The sequence below is a fragment of the Syngnathus acus genome, chromosome 15 (genome assembly GCF_901709675.1).
Source record: "Syngnathus acus chromosome 15, fSynAcu1.2, whole genome shotgun sequence".
Taxonomy (NCBI): Eukaryota; Metazoa; Chordata; class Actinopteri; order Syngnathiformes; family Syngnathidae; genus Syngnathus; species Syngnathus acus.
In genome coordinates this window covers 7,166,970-7,191,985 of record NC_051100.1, presented here as the reverse complement: position 1 = coordinate 7,191,985, position 25,016 = coordinate 7,166,970, and the positions used below count along the sequence as shown (strand labels likewise).

The 25,016-nt window shown below is 39.1% G+C and overlaps 1 protein-coding gene across 1 annotated transcript in view; it reads right to left on the bottom strand.

The window, feature by feature from the left end:
• eys (eyes shut homolog) overlaps positions 1–25,016 on the bottom strand; it is a 108,541-nt gene that overhangs the window by 52,397 nt on the left and 31,128 nt on the right. The window contains exons 21-35 of the mRNA XM_037271004.1: positions 23,783–23,896; positions 22,824–22,937; positions 21,578–21,775; positions 19,895–20,016; positions 18,006–18,124; positions 17,075–17,334; positions 11,446–11,542; positions 10,980–11,087; positions 9,341–9,486; positions 5,011–5,182; positions 4,680–4,758; positions 3,929–4,119; positions 2,331–2,455; positions 1,711–1,835; positions 620–833 (exon numbers count right to left, since the gene is read on the bottom strand). Coding sequence (XP_037126899.1) covers positions 620–833; positions 1,711–1,835; positions 2,331–2,455; positions 3,929–4,119; positions 4,680–4,758; positions 5,011–5,182; positions 9,341–9,486; positions 10,980–11,087; positions 11,446–11,542; positions 17,075–17,334; positions 18,006–18,124; positions 19,895–20,016; positions 21,578–21,775; positions 22,824–22,937; positions 23,783–23,896 — 2,184 coding nt within the window. The remainder of the gene's footprint in view (positions 1–619; positions 834–1,710; positions 1,836–2,330; positions 2,456–3,928; positions 4,120–4,679; positions 4,759–5,010; positions 5,183–9,340; positions 9,487–10,979; positions 11,088–11,445; positions 11,543–17,074; positions 17,335–18,005; positions 18,125–19,894; positions 20,017–21,577; positions 21,776–22,823; positions 22,938–23,782; positions 23,897–25,016) is intronic.

Below are 25,016 nucleotides of genomic sequence, written 5' to 3'. Positions count from 1 at the left end.
TGTTATTATTTACCAAAATCATGAATCTTGATTGATTATAATTCTAATCATTTACAACCACATAATCAAATTATAGCCTCATAACACGCTGCAACCTTATTGAGACAGCAACACCATAAAGTAAATCAACATCTCTTAATTGGAGTGAAGCCATTTGCAAAGTAACATCGATTTTATTGTACCTAAAATGTGTCTAGACTCGAGTTATATAGGCTCTATGAATTTTTAAAATCCAGAAATAGGAATGACATTTTTGTTTGAAATGACTCAACACAGAGTCTCTACTCATTTCAAAACGACCAAGAATAGTCAATGAAAAGGATGTGGGAAGAATTGATTTGTTTAGAATTCTTTCTCAGTGTAGTGGCTGACAATTTGCTGACCACCTGTGTCTTCATTTTCAATGTTTGTTCTCTGCAGCAGCAGCAGCAGACACACACACACAAATACACAAGACACAGTGCATCAAGCCAAGCACAACATGAATCTTGAGAAAAGTGAGCAAAAATACTAATGCAATCTTGCATGCTTATGTACCAGGAATAAAATCATCTCAAGGCACCATAAGGACACTGCAGCAGGCGCGCATCTATAGGACACACAAAGTGTGGGTTTGTACCTGTGGATTCCTCAGCTGTCGACGAGAGGCTGAGTGTTGGTATTTGCACATGTGGTGTAAAGCCGCGAGTGATGTTCTTGAGTGCGGTCTCCAAGGGAACTGCATCCGTTGCAGGAGGGAGGCAGGTGACCTTGTTGATGCCATCTACACAGGAATATGCTTCTGGACATGGATTTAAGAGGCAATCATCATAGTTGTGCTCACAGTTCCTCCCCTGTGTACACAGAATAAACAGCCTGTAGACGTGAGAGTGTGAAATGAAACACTAACTGTATATAATGTTAACAGTATGAAAGAAAGTTCACAGTAAAGAAGTAATATTTAATTATGGGAATTTATGCAAATGTAGTCTTATGCATGAATGGTGCTTTAATGAGGTTAGTTTGCCAGTGGAGTTTATTTGTATTAAGCATAGTTAAACAAAAACGACTTCACCAATCTCTAATGACCTTTTGAAGTGGGGAGGGGGCATAAGACAAGGAATAAGGTATTTTGGGCCAAATTGGTTTTAACCCTTCATAGAGCATTCAGTGGCAATCTCAGAAATTCACATTCTAGCCCTTTGCTATGTAATTTGGAGATTAACATGCATGAATTCGGAATGTGAGAGGAAGGCAGAGCACAAGCAGAAAAATCAAAGGCGGCACAAGCAGAATATGCAAACTCCGTACAGAAAGACCCGGGTCCTTTTGACATGGCCGACCGTTCCTGCTTGCCTCATTTCTTTTTATTCAATTCAATGTTTTAACATTGTTATGAGAATATCACACTAAAAATAATTTTACTGGTATTAGAGAGATTTATTTAAATTTGAGTTACCAAACATGATTCCTTATCTAAAAAATCTTGATGTACCAATTTGTCATGACTTAATTTGGTCCTGATCCAAATTAGTCTTGTTCACCCGTGTGAGAGCTTGCGCTCCAGTTGTTTCCAATTCAGGGCGGCACGGCTATTTTATCAGCACAATGAAGTAATATTATAGCTTCATAATAATGATGATTGTCAAGGGAGTTGAGGGTGCAGGAGGATAAAGGTTAATTCTAAAAAAATATAATAATGAAGAGGCAGAAACAGGTGGGGAGTCTCACCACAAATCCAGGCCGACAGAAACAGGTGTAGCCGTGGCCCGGATCACCCTGAACGCATATCCCCTGGTTGCAGGGCTGTGGAAGGCACTCATTAATGTCATCCTCACAGTGAAGGCCTGTCCAACCTGCCAGGAACAAAAGCCCACAGAGTGCGCTGGTGAGCCCTGGCTCTCCCACTTCCACCCTCTGAAGTGAATATCAATCAGATGCCCCCACATTGATTTTCTTCTTTTTGGGTTCACACTTATGCACAGACAAGAAAAGGCTTTCGCTAAGAGTATGGGTGCCGCATACATTTTAATGAGGAGTAGAAGTATCGTCTATTTATCACTGTATTTTCGTACTGTATGACTAGATCGTTCCCCAGAGAAAGGCAGATTGACTATTAGAGGGTTCGGAAGAATAGAAACTTTACAGGAATGATTGTAACCTTTTACACCACCTTATTCAGTTGACTTACAGTAATATGCATGCTCTTTAGAATTTAAAACACTTTACATATGGCAAAGTGCACTTCGGCAAAGTGGGACAGAGAGAGACAATGTAACAAATAGTTCATGTAACAGACGGCGTGGGCTTGATGTCAGCAGACCAACCTCCGCAACGTATGAGCGACTTACCTGGCCGGCAGTGGCAGACGTAGCTATTAATAAGATCTTGGCAAATGGCATCGTTGTGGCAGGGAGATGAGCCACATTCGTCAACTTCCACTTCACATAAATCCCCTGTGAAACCTGCTGGACAGCTAAGAAAACAGATCATGCTCTGAAACGTGGGAGGCAGTCAGTTCCTTCTACAGAGGTGGCTGTAAACAAGAGATGCTTTATTATTTAATGGTGAGATTGTTGGCTGTTGGCTTTTTTTTTTTTTTATTCATCTAGCCTTATTATTAAGATTTGTTTGTAATTGGTACGGGGATACCTTACAGGTTTCTTTTGTATTTCTATTCATCTTGTCGTCCATTTGTCCACTTGGTTAATTATCTGGAGTTGCTGTATTTTTTTAATGGACAAGAACATGACAATACATAAAAAAGAACTGTATGGCTTTAGTGAGAACCCACTGTATGACCCCAAGACAATAATAACAAACAGCACTCTCTATAAAAGAATTTTTTCGCAGTTGACTTTGAATTATTTGTGTGCTTGTGTTGTGTAGTGAGCTGTGTAAGATATTTTTCAATTCATCATGTATAACAGCAGCCACAGTTAATGAGCAAGTTTTTCATGCGTAACCTCCGAGTCGAGCATACCTGCACAACAGAGGCCATTTGTTGGGCAGGTGCACACCAGAATGTGCATCACTTCAATCATCTTGCGCAGCTAAAACATTTCTTTTTTGGCCAGGAAAAAATATTGCATAAGTGAATTTAATTTTCTGTTACTTTGAAAGCAAATCTGGAAACGAAAAATGTGGCTGCATCGGCTATAGTGTACTTTGTAAATGCATTCTTTATGGTTTCGACCCCAAAATCTTTTTTCGTTAGCTTTTTTATTCTGTGAATTATTATTCAGGGAATATTCCTGAACATTATTTTTTTTCAAATCTACACATTCAGCTCTTATATTGGGTATAATTAGATTCATGAATGTGTACCTATAGAATGGCTGCACATTTATTTGTAAATTCCAATCCTCACAAGCCTTAACTGTAACTGTAACATACGTGTACTCCAATAAACTCACCTTGAAGTGAATATAAAAATACAGTCCACTAAATCAATATTGTATGAGAGCAGTGGCCTTTTTTTTAAATCCAGGTTGTCCTGGATACATTAAAGTGTGACACAGACTATATCGCAACATAGCAGCACAAGGTCAGACAAAGCAATTAACTGTAGGACATCGAGGGACATGCAGAGTCCATCTGCACACTCTTACCACATATGTACAACATGTATTTAGATGCGCGTCATCACTTCAGGGACAGAAAGTCTGCAATTAAATAGCTACGAGTAGCTTAATTGCAGCCTACCCGAAGAATTGTGTATGTGGGGTTTGTATGATGAACACACACACTGCGGCACTACTCAAAATGCATTTCTAATTGGCGACAGGCTGAACTGTGCAAGGACAGCTCTAAGTCCAATAAATCCGAATAAAGAATAAAGAGAGCTATTATAATTCTTCATCTTTGCTAAAGGCCATTATTGCGTTAAATATGTTGGTCATCTGTTCATAAATATATGAGTTAAAACATATCAGCTGTATTAACTCACCTACAAGTAAAGTTGAGTTCTTTACCATCAATGCACGAACTTCCTTGAGAACAAAATTTTGCAAATTCTTTGCATGCATCAATGTCAAACTCACAGGCTTTTCCTGTGTAACCATCCTGACAAACGCGTGAATGTTTATCAATCAGATCAACACACGAGCCTCCATTCAAACAGGGATCGGTAGTACAGTCCTGTGAATGAATATACATGAAATGTAATTTGTTATGGGTCACAAAAGTACAAAATTACAGAACATTAACTTCAGCAAAGGCAATAAGTAATACCTCTGTATGTTCACTCCCAAGCGCTCCCTATATCGTTGTTCAGTACAATTGATAGACTCTGTTTTAAATACAATTTGGCAACACTACACACAATTGTGAACAACAATCCTATCACTAATGCCCCAGTTAACGCAACACGAAAGGTGTCTGGGCTGGTCCACCGCTATTATAGACCACCAACAGGCAATCAGAACAGATTAAACTAAATGTTCAAAGACACCTTTTAAGAAACCTAATGCCTTATCTTCGAAGCACAGCTGAAGCTGTGTTGTGTTTGGATCAATTAAGCATTCGGCTGAGCCATTTACTCTAATCAGGTATTTGCGCAACGTTTGCATGATCGTGGTGCTTCAGTCCTATTATCTCGTAAGAGAGTCGATAAAGTTAGTGACACCAGAGACTACGCAAAGACTACAAAGTTCTTCTTCCAGAACATTCAGCAGGTTTAATCATTAAACTCTACTCACATCAATGTTTGTTTCACATCTGCTGCCGCTCCATCCCGCCTCACAAAGACACGTGTAGGAAGCGATTCCATCATGACAGCTAAGGTGGGCCGGAACAGTGGGGGAGCGGGATTGATTTAAGTAGCAAAAACTGATGAGAGTTGACATTAAATAGAACGCTTCTTTGAGAGCAGCTCTATTGTTGCACAAAACACATGTTGAGAAACATACAATTTGACAACTTGAAATTCATCATGACAGAGTGGAGGGGCTTTAATTCAAAGTAATTCCATCATAGTTCCTCCTAATCTACAGCATTTCCCATTTAAATGGGACTGTGATAAATACTTACCTCCCTTGAAAACAAGATGCCGACAAGCATTCATCAATGTTGGTCTCACAGTCGGGGCCAAGGAAGCCGTCGGGGCACACGCAGTGATATCGATCGGCTTCATCAATACATCTCCCACCATTTTGGCACAGCTTTAAAATGCACTCGTCAATGTTAACTTCACACCATGCCCCTAGGAAATGAAGCACACTTCTTTAAACAGTGCAACTCAACAGGAGGGGTAGTCATTTAGTGCTTGAAGAAAACAAATACACACGTTTTTGGTTTTGAGAATTTAGGTTACAAGTGGAAGTTAAACTCTTCATACTCATAGTCATACAATGTCAGTGTACGTTGTTAATTGTTAGCCAGTGACAAATTTCACTCAGAAGTATGGGTGGGGTTTATTAAAGCTGAAAAAAAAAAAAAGATTCAGGGAATGAAAGTCCTCTTGGCAAAATCGATGGTGAAGGTCAGATGAAAATGACCGGACTGGACAAGGAAATCTATCTAGAACATGTGTGAAGGAACAATAATTTGAACGATGAAAAAAAAAAAAAAAGCAGCAGGACACATGACCTCCTGCCGCTCTGTGTTCAGAGTAGGAAAAGGAAGTGTCCAAACTCACGCACATATAACAATGCAAGAGTGAAAGAAGAACATTTGACAATAGAAGATTGAAAGGAGATTGCTTGGTCTGATCTGATGCACCTCAACTCCTGCTGCTACATTGGGATGGTAAGGTCAAACATTGGCATAGACAAAAAAATCCATCCTCCCTCATTCTTAGAGATCGAGTGGTATGAGATTCAAGGGGGTATTTATTTATGGATCAACACCATTGGGAATATAACTACGTATAACATCCATATGAAATTGCAACTAATTTTCTTTTTTGGCAGGGAGTGGGGGGTGGGGATAACAACACTGCAGCTTTCTCCTTTAATGCTGCTGATGGGTTGTATACAAAATACCCTTGTCAAGCTATGTAATGATTATCTGTTGAGCTGTATATCCCATTGATGCAGTAAACTGCTTTGTCAGGCTCATCCATTATTTTCAATAGATCTAAAAGACGCGGGTCACATTGCATATTGGGCCTTTTTCGTTTAACTATTGATGACTCTCTCTTTTTTTCTTTCATTAAAAATCCTGTGGTAACTGCCCTTTCCTGTGGTATAAAAAATGTCTTCTTTTCTTTTAAATATGCCCAGACCGATGGTTTATTAATGAAATATTTTTTGGGGGGTAACTGCACTGAACTGGTCTAAACTGAATTTAATGGGTAGGTACATATAATAAGATGATGTCAGGGGTCACTTGTAGCCTTTTCTCTTAACCACAAATTCTCTTGTGCTCACTTAACATTCCACTACTGTAAAGAAAATACTTTAATGCTTCATGAGAAAAAAAAAAAAAAATGCTGCAAGCCAAATCATTAACTCTCATGAGTCAGTTTGACACCTCATTAGTTATCATACGGAGAAACATCCTTTAGTTTCTCGCCAGCATTAACTTTAATCAGCCAGCTTCCACACAAACATCAGCAAGTGAATTAGGCATAAAGCAGACTGTACACAACACTGGAGGTTTTAGACTTTCATTTAATTTCATTTCATTTTTTTACCTTTAAAATTCCCATCGCAAAATATACAAAAAAAATAAAGAGAATCTCTGTGTAAAACAAAATCATTAATTAAATGAGCCAAACCGTCTACGTATTCGATAGCAAATTAAAATACAGGAAATGCAGCTTTCGCTGTAAAGTTATTCTTCCAGTCTCATTGTCTTGTCCCTGTCTTTGAAAAACGTAATCCCTGTTTATTTCCTTAATGAATCAGGTATATTCAGAGAGCTGGTTATTTAATATGTAGTATGGTAGCTGTCCAAAAAACTGACGAACGAAGAACTGCCTGTGGCAAGAATTCAAGTAGTATTGGAATTTTTTGTAATACTTAAATTGAATAGCTCAAGCCACGTTGAGCAAAAACCTGCCGACTGAATTTGACTAATCGCTTTTATAAAACCAGACTAAACATCTTGCTTTCTGGCCAAAAGACTACTCTGAGAAAACAGGAAACATAATCCTTTATAGAAAGCTTGTAGATATTTTCAAATTAAGAAATGACAAAGTAAGAGTCCGAATCTGGCTTATTGTCCAAAAAGCTTTTACATGGAGTAAACAGCCGACACCTGTATGATTCTGTTCTGTATTGAAATAAAAAAAATACAATAAGCGACATACAATTTTAGACAAAAGATTAAAAAATGTTCATATTTGTAACCCAATAGAAAACTGCAGACACTTGGTATAAAAGCCTGAACTGATGACACATTTTTATTGTCATGTTCATCCAGCAGAGCGAATTCACTGAAGCCTCACTGCAACATCATCATCATCCGACAATGTGCTGACCGAGGAAACGGCAACAATGTGCTGATTGCACCGTACTATCACTCAAGGGAACATGCTCCTTAATGACCAGTGAAGAAGAAAAAACAGAAGGCGACAAACGACAACAGCTGAAACTGTGATTCATATGCACGTCACTATAATGACTCCTGACCTCAGGACCGAACACGTCTTCCATGTATAGTTAAGCAATACACGCCGGGAGCCTTAAAAGCAAAACATCCTCATTAATGATCCGACAAGTGCGAATCAAGCAGCTGCCTGTGCTGTCTTAGAGTGAGATTAACATTTTTGTAGTGCATGTCAATATGGCACAAAGGCAAAGTAATGTATAGAACAGCACAAACTGTAGTCATGCATAATTATGTGATTAGGTGAGAGCCTATACTGAGGCAATTACTGAAAGCATGCCTCAGAATGTTGCACCTGTAATGCAACAATACGCTTCTTCTTCTTTGCTCCTGGGCTCTCTCTCTAATTGTTCAGTATACTTTGTGGTGAATTGTAATCATCAATTATCTGAACCGCTTATCCTCAACAGCAGTCAAATGTCTTTAGTGACAAGCTGTTCGTTAGACATTGTCATTAACAACTCCAAAAGTAGATACCATATAAGCTTTACCGTATACAGCACATTTACATTCCATTCTGTTTGGTGGAGGTTGTTAGAAGCTAAAGAAGCCAGTTAATAACTATGCGATTCACCCTATAAAATGTTATGTCTTGAAATAAACATTGCTCAGTATCTGGGTTCTTTAAAGCGTGTTGAAAAGCAATATTTTGCAATCCTATTTAAAGAATGTTGAAAAAAAGGTAATTGAGACTATGAACAACCTGATCAAACAGAATGTCAAAGTCTAAAATAAAGATGCGCATTCTCACTGACTGGCCAGCAACACTAATAAAATCCGATACGGAACCTAATGCAGGTGGAAACGAACTGTCATTATTGTGTAATCACATCCATGCAAGCTAACAAATATAGACTATACTGATTTATTAGTAAGCACCATCAACTGGTGGATCCTAAATTGATTCTGGCATTCAATATGCAAAAAGAAAAAATAGCTATTGATTTGCTGATGCCAGTAACAAATAATATGTCACACACAAAGTTAAGAATTTCATCCAAAAAGGAGTTGACACTTTCAAAACAGAATAACATTCAAATCAATTTCAAACAGGCCTTCTCCAAAAAGTTATATCAGATAGTTTTTGTGCTGCGTTGGAAAGTTATAGCACAAATACTTTTAAGAATTCCAGTAGGTTTGAGCCAAGTCGGACTTCATCCTATGGCCGCTTGCTCTCTAGGGGAGTCCTGTTTCCTCACATGAGCTTAGAGTATCAGAAAAAGTAATGACTTGTACTATAGTGTGTGCAGCCCTAATAATAAAAGCTGCTTCAGTGGGAATTGGGCCATGCATGGCAGGTTGTGCTCTCCAGAGTCACAATACCTTAGAGATTTCTCCCCCCTCTCAATTGAGGAAGGATAAATTGATGATACAGTGTGGAAGACAAATGAAATTAATCTTCCCAGAAGATGACAGGAATCGGCTTTAGTGCAAAATCACACGCACGCGCGTGCACATGGCCGTGCGCTAAAATAGCTCAATATCTGCCTGGCTGGAAAATAAGACGAATGGATTGAAGTAAAGCAACTCATTCTGAGACTAAGGAAGCTGACGTAATAAAATAAAAGCAGCTAAGTGACAGTGATAAGTTTCCATCAGACCAAATAGGTGAATGTTTATCTACTTAGCTTTGCTAAAAGGCAACCGCAGCATCTGGCATGGGCAGGGACGCCAATTAAAAGAATTTGTTGGGAAGCAGTTTTCACACAAAACCACATCTGTGTCGGTGCTCTGGTCCGCACCAACCCTGATAAGCTTTTTAGGCTCTTCTATTGATCTTAGTGCCACCAGGGGGAAGAAGACGTACCTGAGTATCCATGGTGACAGACACATTCAAACCCCCCTGGCTTGTTGATGCAGGTGCCCCCCTGTAGGCAAGGTGAAACTTGACACTCGTTCCCACTCAGGTCACAGAGTGTTCCGAAATATCCAGAAGGGCAACTGCAGTGAAACCTGTAGGACAGAAAAATATCACACAATCATAAAAGTGAAAGAATGAAAAAGAGGAACATGCTGTCAGAATTGCGTTATTGTTCCGGCAAACTTCACATATTTGGAGGATAATTTGAACTTAAGATATTTTCAAACGTATCATTGTAATTCACATTTATTTGTTTCCACATTCCTTTTACACAACATTGGAGGTGTTGACCATCACGACACCCTCAAAAGAATTTAAACTGATAATTTAAGATATTTCAACATTTTGTTTTGTTTTGAAATGCTATAATGATAAGATAAACTGAGCCGTAAATGTTGCTACTAAATTGTAGTAAGCCATATATTGACGGCAACCTATTCCTATATATGTATACTAATTATGCTGCAATAATTACTGAGTAGGAGACATCATAATAGTGATACAACTATTCGAATAGTTTGAGAATCTTTGAAATTAAGAGCGATTTTTCATAATGAGCCTGACCGACATCTTTCTCCAACAGGAACAATATAGCAGCAATTAAATCTCCCACGGTGCAACTCACTTTGAATTATGCTTGATGACTTATTACTGAAGGGAATAGCCTAATGAGTCTGATAATGCACTTTACTCTATTCAAATCCCTCGCCCCAGCTGTCATTGGCTCTAATATCTTCTGACCTCACGTCTCTGAGGAAACATCTTCCCTATTTATGGTTGAAAACAAAACAAAAGTAAGGTGTCATTTGTTATCATCAAATTAACGAGATTAAAACCAATTTTGGCGATATGCAAGACTCTTTTTGTCATGTGGTTCAAAAGCACTGCATCTTCTAATTATGAAAGCTCTAAAAGGCTCGACTAGTCAGGGACCAAACCCTGATCATAATTAACACGCTCTTGCTTTGCCGCCTGCCCGCCAACGCTGCTTTTGAGCTTCTTATAAAACAAAACCGCATCCGTTGATAATGATTTAGTATTTCCCAGTGAATGCTGCGTGATAAGAGGAGACTGTGAATGTGTGCAGATGTGGAAAAACACTTTGGGGCACACTAGAGAGATAGACACATCATCTCAGTGTTCAACTTGTCAGGTCAGGGGGATGAAGATAATGGCAAGTGCGTTGTTTTGTTCCTGTAGTGGGCAGTAAGGTTAAAACACACCGGACTGTGCAATATAGCCAGCACCGTATTGAACAAGGCCGAGTCACACGGGAGCCAAATCATGACGGGAGCCAAACTGGAGACAAACCATTTAGGACTCAAATTGGCCCTGGGACTTTTCTATCCATCTGTCCGACTAGGCAAGCCCACAAGCCCAGGGGCTCCCATTAAGCACACCAGAGAGAAGCACCACTAGTGCTGGGCTGGAGGATGAATTGAGACACATGATGTTTTCCAGCTGAATCCAGCCTCCATCTTCTGGAGAGCAGCTCAGAGGATATGCATTTTGCCCAACTTTAAAGTGGAACACGCATTTGAAAATGAAATACCATTCTCAATTCTAACTTGCTTTTTAGTCTTACTTGTTCAGTAGGTCCTGACAGGTGCCACCGTTGAGGCAAGGCCGTGAGGAGCACTTATTTAGGTCTTGCTCACAGTGAAGGCCGGAAAATCCCATTTTGCAAACACATCTGGAAAATGAAAAAATAAATACTCCTGTTAAATACCTAGTCTGTTTTTTGATTCTATTCTAATAAATCGAGAAATGATTGAATGCATTTGGTGATTGTGCCTGATGGTCTCGGACTTTTGCACAGCTTGCTGTGCAAAGCAGAGGACCAAAAAAAAAAAAAAAAAAAGGAAACTTGATGTTTCCCACTCACTATGTATCGTTGAGCTATGGAATCCTAAGAAGTACTAATGGTTGATGATGTTTTGTCAATTAGACTAAACAGATTTGACGAAGCATCCATGCACTCTAAACACAATAATGTAAAGTTCTCCTAAAATATTCAATAATGTGCTTATGTAGGAACTGAGACCAGTCACCTGTAGCCATTGACCAGGTCCATACAGTCGCCGTGGTCTTGGCAAGGATTAGAGCTGCACTCATTGGTGTCAGTTTCACAACGGCTTCCTTCAAATCCTTGAAAATCAGAAGAGACGGTCATGGATCAGTAAGCCCGCCCACACTGCTGAAAACGTCAGGGTCGATGATAACCAAGGCCCTGGTGAACGTCATTTTAATGGAACTAGCAGCCCCAGTAGCATTTCTCATCTTCCAGCTCTCAGCACTCACTGTTTCCCCTCAGAGAGCATGTAAGTCTAATAATACTTCAGTGCCATGGACAGATTGGTTTGAGGGTTAGTGGTTTGGGGTTTGGGAGGTGTGCGTCTATGTGTGCCATTCTTTGCATATGTCTGTGTAGGAAGAAGGGGAGTAAGGATGGGGACCTCTTGTTAAGTTCTTCAAGAAGGAGAAGCTAAACCCCATGAGCTCTTTTGCCCTGCTTCATAAGGGGGTTGAGGGCCGGGTGGCTAAGCAGATCAACACGGACGTTTGATAGGACTTTCGAAGCGGCTTCGGAGCCTCTAATGTTTTGCCTCTGGTGATTTGTTCTGATTCACTTTTTAACATGTTTCTGCTGAAAAATCTCTCTTCCTATCTTATCGGGTTGTGGATGAGATCAAGTATCAAGTTACAGTATCTTGGCGGGCTACTTGTTAATAAATAATGGTAGAATGAAGCGGGAGAATGATAAGCGGAGTGGTGCAGCGTCTGCTGTGATGCGGACTCTGCGCCGGTCTGTTGTAGTTGAAGAAGGAGGCGAAGCTCTCAATTTACCAATTGATCTACTTTCCAAACCTCACCTCTGGTCACAAGCTGTGGGTTGTGACCGAAAGAACGAGATCCCAGATACAAGCGGGTGAAATGATTTTCAGACATGGGGGTGCCTGTTTTCTTTTTTTTTAAGGATTCCAATGACTTTATGGATGTCTGAATAGCTTTATTTGGAGTATACACTTTTATCTAGTTGATTTGAGGTCTGAAAAGGAAACACTTAAAACATGTTGTTTGAACTTGCTGACTAATGTGCAGGTCCCCATGCACAACATTAGCCAAAATTACCTTTTAAAAGAGCAAAAATATATTGAAAGCTTCTGTTCTTCTACGTTATGCTGTAACCGATCGTTCTTTCATTTTGGAGGAGTGGCTGCAATTAAATGATTGCCAACACATTAGTAGATTATTTTCTGAGCAATATATATTCATACACACACCTCTATAAATACATGTGTATATAATGTGGACCCGAGCCAAAAATATAATGGCTCTCAGACTATATATTCCTTATATAGTCGGTGAATATATTGAAATACACTAGTGCGATGCTATGCGGTGACAAGTCACAGCTTTGTATATCTTGGGACGTAAGAATGTGAGAGCACAGGGAGCATGGAGCATCCAGTGAATTATGGGACGGCAAAGGTTTCCCAACCTGGCCTGTCAGTCACAGCAATGGTGGAACACCTCGGGGGGCTATTTGGAATGTCACCGCAATGTAATGCATCTTGTGCCACTAAGCACTGACTGGAGGCTTCTCTTTGACAGAGCACTGAGAGATAGCACGGGCACAAGCTCGCAAAGTCATTTCATCATATGGTTGCAGCGCCGCTATGAGATGGCTGCCACTGTCATTGAATGTCTCACAGGAAAAGGAAATTGAGGGTAATCCCAGGTGGACAGTGAGCTAAGTTTGATGGGCGTTTCAATTGAAATATGACTGATGTCTTCATTTTAAGACTGTGAATTTGGTCTGGACTGCTCCATTTGTCCTTATGGTCTCCTTATCAGATTCGCTGTCAGTTGAGTGTAAAAGGTGCTGAGCAAAAAAAGTTCATGTCATGCAATATATAACTGTTCATTACTAATCCACATGGTCCATTACGTGACTTGATTCAAATATTCATCAATGTATATATCAATTAATAAGTCTATCTTTCCACATTCAAAAACCAAGTCATGAACCCTGTCGTCACAGCGGTGCGGAATTCAACACTCGAACTTGAACAATGTTCACATTGCCCCCTGACGTTTTTCTTTCCCTTCAAGTCTTCTGTTGAGCGGAACTACATTCAACAACTGACACACCACCGAGTTTTCATTGTTGCCTCTTCACTTGGTAAAGCCAATTTCATGCTTTTAACGGGCTGCGGTTGCATGTGTTTCCTTTGTCAGTAAGAAATTTGTCATGGGGAAAAGCTGTGGGGTTTCAAAGTTTAATCATAAATAATAATACATATTACATCTTTTTGTGAACAATAGTCATTCTACAAATTGAAATGATAATTTTTAAGCTGTTTTTTTAAATGCTTATCCTTAAATATACAGAGGGTCCTCGGTTTACGACGGTCTCAAGTTACGCTGTTTTGAAGTTACGACATTCATTTTATTACTGTTCTGACTTGCACCGAAATTCGGTTAATGTCGCCGCGTAGGAACGTATCCACATCATAAACCGAGGACCCCCAGTAAGTGCAAAGAGAGTTGCTATGAATTGGCTACATGTGTCCCCACCACTTCCGATGGACTAACCTGTGGTCACCACCTGTGGGAGGAGTCAACTATTGACCAATTTCCTCATTTGTTGGAAAATTATAGACTGTGTTGTTTTGCCATTGCATGAAACAAAAAAAGAATAAAAAAACATGAACATTTAAAATTATTGTTCAATAGTAATGTATTTATTTCACATGTGTAACTTTTAATTCAGTTTAGAGTTTTCAACATTTTAAAATGCTATTTTGAAAACACTTTGGCCTATTAATGATATTTTTCTCTATTAACTTTAATCTTGAAAAGCCAAGCTGTTTTTCTCCAAATGAAAGTTTTCTGGCTGAATACAAGTGCAGATGACTCAGGCTTCTGCCCTGAGCTTCCACCAACATAGGCTTTATGAGATGTTTGCATGCACGTTGGTGATTTGGCGCACACTGGTCCCCTGAAGCCTTGCGATTGGTTCAACACACTGAGCTGTACATCGACTCAAGGCTCTTTCAACAGCAGTCACAAGTCCCGACAGCAAATTTATGCATGAAAGTGGAAAACCATACAATGAGCAGGCAAAAAGGGGATTGCTGGGGACAAGTATCCTGCTATGCAGTGAAACCACAGTGAAACAAAGCTGGAGTTGCTGCTCTATTAGAAACCTGCTGTGAAGGGCTCAGAGGTTAAACTCCAACATGATACACGGCACTAACGATGATGAATTTTTATGAGTAGAATGACTGATCCCAGGAATTTGCTTTTTCCATGTAGCCGCTGTCTAGATATGAAACAGAGGTCTGAAAGCTAAAAACTGAGACAGAACAAAACACCCTTTGCCCTCAGTGATGAAGCGTTATTAGCATTCTGAAACTGTATCAAACCAATGGGTGGCACTCACTATTTTTTTGTGCCTGGAGCAAAACTAGCAGTCTGTGTGCATGGCTGAAGTTGTCTTTCCTTATCCATTTTCATAGACAACACATTTAGACATTGGTGTTTGCGCCATTGTGGGGGTGAACACTGCCAACTCTACAAGAAGCATAACAGACTCACTGGAGTCCGTGCAGCAGATCAGCATGTGCAAAGTACTTATATTAGGAACTGCAAGATGATCTTTCACACTTTAGGTAATAACAACAGGGGGGATTCTTCTCATTATTTATTAAATGGACAGTAATTTCTCGACTATTTTTAGATTATGTTGAGGGCACGTCAAACATGCACAAAAATAAGCAAGGTCAGAAATGCCTTAATAGTTTAAGTGTGAAGGTGTACTAATCTGTGCTGTCAGAAGCTATTCCTGTTACTTCATTTATTGCATTCATTGTCCACTAACCCTCAACCTGACCTTTGACCTCACGGAGCTTTTTCAGTTTGTTCTCCTCTTGGGGTCTGCGCCTCCCTGAAGACGTTCCCTCATTAAGAGCAAAAGAGAACATCTGTGCTGAACAGGCACTGTGACTTGTGACTTCTGGCCAAGGGCTCAGAGGTGATTCAGTCATACGAGAAACATCTTAGATTTTCTGGGACTTTCAGTGCAGTATATATAATTGGAACGGTAAGCTTACGCAGACAGGCATCAGTTTCACAAGTATGTGTTTTATTTAAATTCTTTATATTGATAAATGTTGATTGTGAAATGCTATATTGTAGTATAGAAGTTCAGAGTTGTTAGGAGGTTATGTTTAAAACTATAGATGGTTGGTTAGCTAGATGACAACATACAATTGTTGAATGTTAAAGTGCCATTTTAAAAGCATTGAATGACACAAGGATTTAAAAACGTAGCACCAAAGTATTGTGATACCATTAAATCAGAAGATCATTTGTCTACTTTGGATTACGGGGGAAAAAAAAAATGCAACAAGTAGGAGCTACGTGGGACAATTGTATGTTGAATAATAAGAGGAGTGAGTCATCATACTTTTGTGAAGTGAAAATGAGTAAGCCCACGTAAAGTTCTTGGTGTAATGTATGCAGCAACTACCTAATTTCTTATTCCTCTCCAAGGAAACTTCACAAACCAAGCCGGCAGTTCTATTTATATCTGGAAACATCGCTCCCTTTTTGCACTGATAGCGCCATTAGGCACAGAACAGCGATAGTGGTGCTTTAAAGCAGTTGAATGCTCAACAATTCCTTAAGTAGCATCTGAAACCTCTCGAGAGGTAACCCTCAACATACTTGATTATTAAATCTGATTTAATTTAAAAATCGACATTCTTAAATTGAGAATAATTTAAAATAGGAGTTTAACCAAAATCTCAATCTCATTAGCATCAACTGCTTGCTGCCTGACAGGTGGTGCTTAAACTGGCTGTTTCACGCAGTCTACAAATTTATTGCAATATTTCTGGGCTACCAAAAACAACAACAAATATTTGTACTCACCAAACAGCCCACCACACAAACATTTTTGGGAAAAAATGTTTTAAAATATGGTAAAATATACAAATGAATGCAAATTATGACCATATGGTTGGGTGGGGTGAGGTGAAATTGTGGTAGCAGCTTTAGTTTTGTTCTACAGCTGTTCCGACAAACTTTTCAGTGGGGAAAACTTATTTTGTGAGTCAAAACAGGCAGCTATTGAATCCAACTTCACATAATTCATACACATACAGGAGATTGCTTGACATAATATAATCCAGAGACAGTGACTTTACAGATTCCCAAGGCGACGTGAAGTGTTCTTTATTTCTCTATATATTAGTTTGGCCATCTATTTATAAATCATTAGTATTCAAGTCATTCTTTTATATTCACAGTGTGCATGACTTAGTTCTAGAATTTCATTTATGCGTGTTTGAAATAACAACAAAATGAACCCTGAATTTGAATTAGATCGTGGGGTCATAATTGATGCAGTATTTACTGCATATATCTTTTACCAAACGGCATCAAAATGATGTTTTCAGGGTTGTAATGGATTTCAGTGTTTTTGATGGGAGCAAAGAAAAAAAAACTTGACTTTCTGCATTCTAAAATACAGCTCAATTGGAAGCTTGCCTGTACTTAAAAGTACCCTGGCTGCTGAAATGGAAGAAGCTATTAGTGTAGTTACACTAGATTAGTCCCAGCCCCCCCAAACAAAATTCAGTGTGCAGATGAGGCCATGTACGCACTCACCAGCTGGGCATGTGCAGACGGCCGTTCCATCGGAGCGTGTTAGGCAGGTGGAGTTGTGTAGGCAGGGATTGTGGAGTGGATCACATGGGTCATAAGGCTGGTTGCACAATGGGCCGCTGAGAAAGGGGGGGCAGGTGCATGAGAAATCCCCAGTTACATGTGCCTCCTGACACCGAGCTCCATTTAGACAAGGTCCAGATTCACACTCATTGACTTCCTCAGAGCACTCCACACCTGTCCAGCCCGGTGCGCATATACACCTTAGAGAGACGTAGTTCATACCAAAAATGGGTCAGTTCATTTTTCATTCTTTTTGCTTATCTAGTGTTATGTGATTGTGGTGTATGAAGATATCAATTATACCAAATTAATTACAGTCAACATCTCTTCTTTCTTGAGAGGAAAAAAAGGCCTCTATTTGGGGTGAAGTAGTTTCAATTTATTCAGACATCTTAATCGTCTATCTTAAACAGATTTCTGAATGAGTCTTTTTTACTTTGCAGGTGCACAAAGGGCTCCTGCAAGTCACTAGGGATCGAACCTGCAACCTTCCAAATGTGAGACAACCACTCTAACACCTGAGCCAGGCTGCTCTAATCTCTGTAGTAGATTTCAGTACAGCGACAAAAAGGGGAGTGCGTGTGTGCACTTCGGATCAACACCACTGAAGCAACGGGTGAACATTCCACTTGGTGGCAGTGAGTACTAAAACACATTTTCTTCAGTCCCTTTGTTTTTTTCTGCTGGAGCAGTTAGACTCAAATGAGTCACACATCCTTTGGAAAAAAAAAATTCATGCTGTGTGTCAGTTATCGACTCACTGGTTGTACCTGCCTGCATGTTCAATTCACTATGCCCTTTGCCAATAAAAAGACATTATTTTATCTGTGTGCTTTTTTTTTTTTTTAATAATGCTAGTGCATGCACCCACTTGTAGCCATTGACTCCAGTGCAGGTAGCGTTGTTTTTGCAGGGCTGTGACAAACATTGAACAATTTCTTGTTGGCAGTACTCGCCCTCCCAGCCAGAGTGACATACACATTCGTAACTCTGCATGAAGACAACAACAAAACTTGATTACAGAGGAAAATGGCTGACAGAGCAGCTTACATCTGTTAGGATTGCTTAATATACTTTGTTCCATTTTAACATACAACTGCTGGCATAAAACATTCTCGGATGCAGTATATACTACAATCCCCCACTCACATCAAAAATGCATTCCTTTTGGGAATATGCGAACAGTAGAAGAGGCACGCTTGTCATATTATCATTTATATTCACATTCATTTGGCATCACTGCATATGCATTTCTCTTCCCGCCCACCCTGTGGATGAAATGAAAGCTTGTTTTCAGCTTGTGTCATTCAAGGGATATGGTAACTTCCATCAAGCACACAGCTTGATCTACATATTTTGCAGGGAACATTAAAAAATATATCTAGTTTCTTCCTCTGTTAATTTTATTGCCTCTGTCTCTAACTGGATGTGAAATATGTGTCCGTTATTTCATCATCACAATCTGCATTAGTACAATGAATAATTTTTCGTCATTTGTCAGTGCTGCTGTTTTGCCTACAGGTCCTGGATGCTGCAAGTTGAAGGTATGCTAATCAGTAATGTACGTATATGCTATGTGGTGTGCAGTTAAAATGTTCCTGATATCCCCGGTGGGTGCAGGGGGATGTTGGGTACAGTCATCTCATGATAAATTAGATACCTTGAGGATATTCGGATTCTTTACCCCTGGCAATAGAACATAATCTCATTTTTGCTGCTAAGTCACCTTCAGGGACAGCAATTTTCCAAAATAAGCTCCATAGGACACTGGATTCAAAGAGAGCGATGGCTAGGCTGTAAACAAGACTGTGTTGAAAAAAAGTTTTCATAATGAGTTTACGGATAGACCAGAAAAAAATAACACATTCCATCCAATAAAATGTTCCAGTGTAGAAAATAGTTGATAATACGGATGATAAGAGCTGGATTCTGTTCCAGCAGACTACTTGTCTGCAACCAGCAGAGGCACTGCCAGTTTTCAGCTGCCGGTGTAAAAAACAACAATAACAAAAAAAAAAAGATATACAACTCGGTGACTATAACTTGTCGATTGCTTCAGAGGTTTGATGTTTTATTTTGTTTTGTATATTTTATTGCATGTTTTAATTATTTTTTATTATTTTATTTGATTTTAATCATCTACATGAAATTCATTACTTGTTTATCAGTCTTAACCTGTTTTGTAGAAATGGCAGATGTAATCAAACAATCTATTAATTAAAGCTTCGAAGCTTTAAACAGTGCCCAGTTTCGTATTTGTAGCTAAAGCCATTGAATGAGAAGTAGGTGCTAGTGACAGTTTGTTAGGTCATTTTGCCGTGTAAAGGAAATGTATGATTCACCACTTGCTTGCTTTGCCCATCTCATATTCCTATGGTGCTCTTAGGTTGCAAATTGATTCACTTAGATGGTGAATAAATCCCTCAATAAGACCAAGACAGTCTGTCAGTACTGACTACAAAATGCTGATGGTCCTGACACATGGACTACATTTTCTCTCCCTTCAGATACGAAACTAATAATGATATCAGACAGCTGAGTATATTTTACTACAACACACATGCCACTATTCAGTAAAAGCATAACGGTCATCAGGCAATCAGTGATACCTTATGTGAACCACTTGAGTCCATATGTAATGGCGATTACCAACTGCAGTGATTAATAGGACACATTTCCATTTTAAGGCCCTTTCAAAGTCCATTGCATCACTCCATTAAACTGGCATATAGAAAATAAAATAAAAATGTGTCGACTTACCAGATGGAGATCTTTACATATTGAATTGCCACTGCACAGATTTTTAACGCAGTCGTCAATGTCTTTCTCACATTGCAGGCCGGCATAGCCAGGACTGCAAAGGCAATAAAATCCATCTACAACTGAAACAAAATCAGCAGTTTACTTACATCTCCTTGCATCATCAATTACTAGTCACCGCTCTCAGCAGGTAGCACTCCATTTCTATGCAGCTAATTGTTAACATCAACAACAATTTCTCAGTGTGGAGCCATTCTTTTAATGACAACTGTTAAAATGAATGGATTGTCCTACCAGTGCAGCTTGCTGGATCTACGATGACACATCAGGAATCAATGTATCAGTCTGACAGGGTCCGACACGGTAAGCATCTTTAAATTAATCTGTCTGGCCACTGGCCTTTCTTTTTCTATCCTTATCCCTCTTTTCACTTATACCTCCTTTTGTTCAATAAATGTCCTGAAGGCTTGTCATTTGTTTTCTCACTATCAGAGTTCCCAGTTCAGGTGAAGCCAAGCAAAAGAGGAGAAAAATTTATTACAAAATGTGCCAATTTCTTACACCACTTTGCGAAATATTCCATAGTTTAGAATGTGTTTCCACTTCTTTACTCACTAATGACAAGGGATGCATCACTCTGTCTCTGCGACCCAACATTGATGCACAGTTAGCCGGTGACAGAGGTAATTGCGCTTCTTTCACAAGTGAATTTATTACTTCCCCAGTCGGGGTCCCAGGATTCTTCATTATCCCAAAGATTTACCACGTAATCTATGCTGTCACTCTGTCTTGGTGTGCGTAGCCACTATTACTCTCATTAAATGCTTTTGGTCTTGGGTGGCAGCAGCATTACTCATCTCAGCCAATGTGGCTCTGCGTTGCACTCTCCAGGGATGGGGTTGGCTGGTGTTGAGCGCCGGGCCAGTGGGTCTACGAGGCTCAGCGTAACTGACCTGCAGTGAACTGGCTGACCGCAATCACGATTAGTCCAGACATCTGGCTGATGCGTACGGCAACACAATCAAGTGAGTCACTGCATTACAGGCTTCATACCCAGAACTCTTGACTGTGTGATGCCACCTTGCTGCCCATAATAAAATGATTACAGCACACTAATTTCTTGTTAAACACGTTTATCACAATAGGTGGGAATTCATCAGGGACCACTAGATCTTGTTTAAAGGTTGATGAATGTGTAATTTCCTGATAACTTCCTATATTCCTTAAACCTCACTCAATCACTTCAAGCACTGTATTAAATAGAAAATCCAGTAAGAAAATCTGAATTGGAAATGCAATTGTTTGAGAAAGTCTCAAGTTGGATCTCTGTAGAAGTGTACAAATAAAAGTCCACAATTGCTTCATGTGCTCCAGAATTGCTTCCCTGCTGCAATAAATCGTTGTGATGTACATTTGACATGTACATCCTATGGCTAAGCAAGAAGTCATAGATAATGTGACATCTTTGATTACATACTCTAAATTGCTCAACATTTATACTCAATTATACAAATTCAAGCAACACTGATTTCGTTTTATGAGAGGCAAATAAGCCTTGCAGAGTGTCCTAGATTATTCTATCAGATGGCATCCCATTGCCATTACAACCTTACTAGCTTCAGTGACACAACTGTAAAATGTCACACATTGTATGTTAATTAACATGTTATTTGTTTTTTTTACCATCATAGCAAAATCCATTGACACAGGGGCTTGAGCTGCACTCATCCACGTTGATTTCACAGCGAGGGCCCGTGAATCCTCTGCGACAGCGGCACCGGAAGCCCAAAGGGTAATGGTCCTCATCCAACTCTTCCACACACAAGGCTCCATTCTCACAGGGATTGCTGGCCTCACAGGGTAACAAGTCACAATTTGGACCTAGGGTGAATACACAAGAGCATCCAACCTTCTTGAAAATAGAATCAAATAGCAGGACTGGGGATTGAAAGGAATCAACCCATATTGTCTGATCCCTTGAACTCAAGTGCCTTCAGAGAAAGTAAATGGCTGAAGACACAGAATGACCAAAGGTCTGTCACCATTCCACTAAAACTGCGGTAATCTACTTTTTCTAAGTATTTAAATTCACCCACATCTCTGAATAATATTGCTTTTTGTTTGTGTTTCCTTGCTCAGTTGATTGTCAAACGGAAACCATTAAAGATTTATGAGGCTGTAATGGAAGAGATGTGGTTGGAATTAGACTCCAGGATATTAATGTGCATTAATGAAATGCCCTCCTTTAATTATAGTACCTTAACCGTAAGGAACTCACGTTAAATTGCTTAATGATGATAAGGAATTTTAATATGACCCAAGTGTAGGACCAATTGTGGTGATAATTTGATTTGATGAAGAAGCGGTTCAGAAAAGAGATGGATGGATTCTTAAATGAAAATCATCAAGCAGTCAATACAGCTGTCACCATATGTCTAATTTAATCTAATATTTAGGACCAAAACAGTCAATTTGACCTTTGGTAGGTAATTAACAACATAGGGGAAACTAAGACATTGATTTATCTTTTACCATTGCTCCCGCAAATAACAAAATAAAACAGAACTAACTGTTGCAATAATGCTGAGTATCACTGATTTTGTAGTAACGGTTTAGCCTCATTGCTCTTTATAATCTATTTAATGCTTGACCTACTTTTATCATCATACATTAGCCTAAAGCACCAGCATTGTTTATGCAATCATATCACTATACAATGACACTTGAACACCACATTTAGTTGATGAGCAAATGTATGACGCCATAACTCATGTGTTTATGCTTTGACGTCTGTTAAGAAATAAAGATGTATGCATTTTGTGGATTGTGTATTATGTGAAACGAGGTCACACAGGTGAAAATGATAGTATGTGAATTTAATCAGATTTTTTTTTTTGGGGGGGGTCCCCATTTCCCTAGTGTTCATTACCTTTAAAAGGAGACAGACACTGGCAGAAGTAATGACCAGACTGGTCAATGCATGTGGCTCCATTCTTACAGGGTGATGAAATACACTCATCAATGTGAAGTTCACAAAGTGTCCCTTCAAAAAAATATATAATAAAAAGAAATCACATATATACTGTACATAACTTTGAAAAATGCAATGCTAGGTGATGAATAAATCAAACCTATTGATTATATAGTATATGTAATTATTATAATCCTTATAACTAGAAACTGTTTGATAGAGACATGGACGAATCCATTATGTCATAGTGAATACGAGCCAACCAGAACAAGAAAGCACAACATGCAGCAGTTTAGGCTTAATTGCTGTTATTCATTATGTAAGCTTGTATTGTTTACAAGATTGACATTGATTGCCACAAAAAAACAACACTGTGTTTATGTTGAATAAGTTGGAAGTCAACCATTAATAATACATTAATAATAGCTCACAGAGTTTCTACAAAATTCTCCAGCATGGTAGGGTATGAACTAACAAATAAACCCCCCACAGTACAGACAAGCATTTCAACATATAACTTAACTAGTTCTAAATGAAAAGTTCTTCTCAACATATTTTGTTGCAGCTATTATTCCCAACTTGGCTTTGATCCCAATATTCCATTGTTCAAAGTGAACAGTAAATCGTCCTCTGTGGGATTTATTAGTGGAAAATAGTTCAAATACAGATGCTGTGTTTGATTTTTCACAATAAAAACTATTTCAGGGATTCTTTATTCATTTCTGTTCTTTTTCGCAGAGGGTATCACAGCACCACATGTTGGAAAATAATTACTCACCAACTTTGCTTGCTTGCTTGATGTTTATTCTGCTTCAAGATTGATAAGTGCTAAATTAATTTCATTTGTTGAGTATAGAATAAGTGTTTATCTTGAAGAAAAATTCCCTGTCAAAAAAACAACAACTGCATTTACTAACCTGTAAAGCCAGATGCACACACGCATCCATAGCCATGCATGCGGTTAACACAAGTGGCGTTGTTCAGGCAGGGAGACGATGCACACTCATCTACGCTGACTTCACAGTAGCTGCCTGAAAAAATAACATTTATGAGAATTGAAAAGGGGTCTCTTTTTCAGATCCATACTCGTTTTCACTGTCCTTCATCTCCGATGAATGTAAGTTGGCGTTAAGCATAGCTAAGCTCTAGAATGCAGCGTAGAATATTAAATGTGAAGGCTGGTTGAACCTTGAATCCCCTCTTCACAGTAATTGGTTTCAAGTAATAGATTATACTGATTATTTCCTCAAGACGTTTTTGTGAAATAAATGAAAACATTTTTTGTGACAATTGCCAAAGTCATTGGATGTCGAAATCACTAAATGTTTTAAAATAATTTGGGCACACACAAAACCCCATAAACCTCCTGCTCTCTTGGTATCAACTTCCATATCCATGTCTGCTGATGTGATGCATGTAAAAAGTTGTGGTCAATACAAAAAAGATTTGTTCACTTATCCTATTCACGACTCGTCAAACATTGACTTAGTTTTATGATTGTGGCACAGTCTTAAGGTCACATTGAGCAGAATGATGGCATGCCAGTCTTAACAACCAATAAGGAATTACAACTTCATAGTTTACATGTCAATACACTTCTTGTCCAAAAGCCCACTAAGTGACCTAGCTCTTCTTCATCCCATTAAGAGATTATGTGGCCCATTAGCGACAGGGAGTACGCCATCATTTAAATGGTTGATCGACTCATTTTGGTCCAGCAGGAAATCTCACTGCAGACTTCAGTTGCATGAAATGTGAAACCATAAGGACAATTAGTGCGCTGTGACTTTCCTACGCTGGCATCATCAGGCGGCAATTAAATTTACTGGTTAATTTACAGGTGATTTAATAGAGAACCTTTTTAACAGTTTGTGTAGGTCAATTTGTCAAACTTAGATTGAATACTAATGGAATCAGGTATTGCCGAATTTACTGTGAGGGTATACCATGACTGACGTGACCTTCGAGCCACCTTGACATTCACTCATATGGCCCCTTTTTATGAAACAAAATAGCATGGTATTTGGAAAATAAGATGCATTTTTTCCATAATGCTTTCAGAGTAGACGTCCAATACATTCATTTTTGAAATGCTATACAGAAAGAAGTGACTTTCTGTTTGTGTATTTCAGAGTCACTACAGTGAGTCAC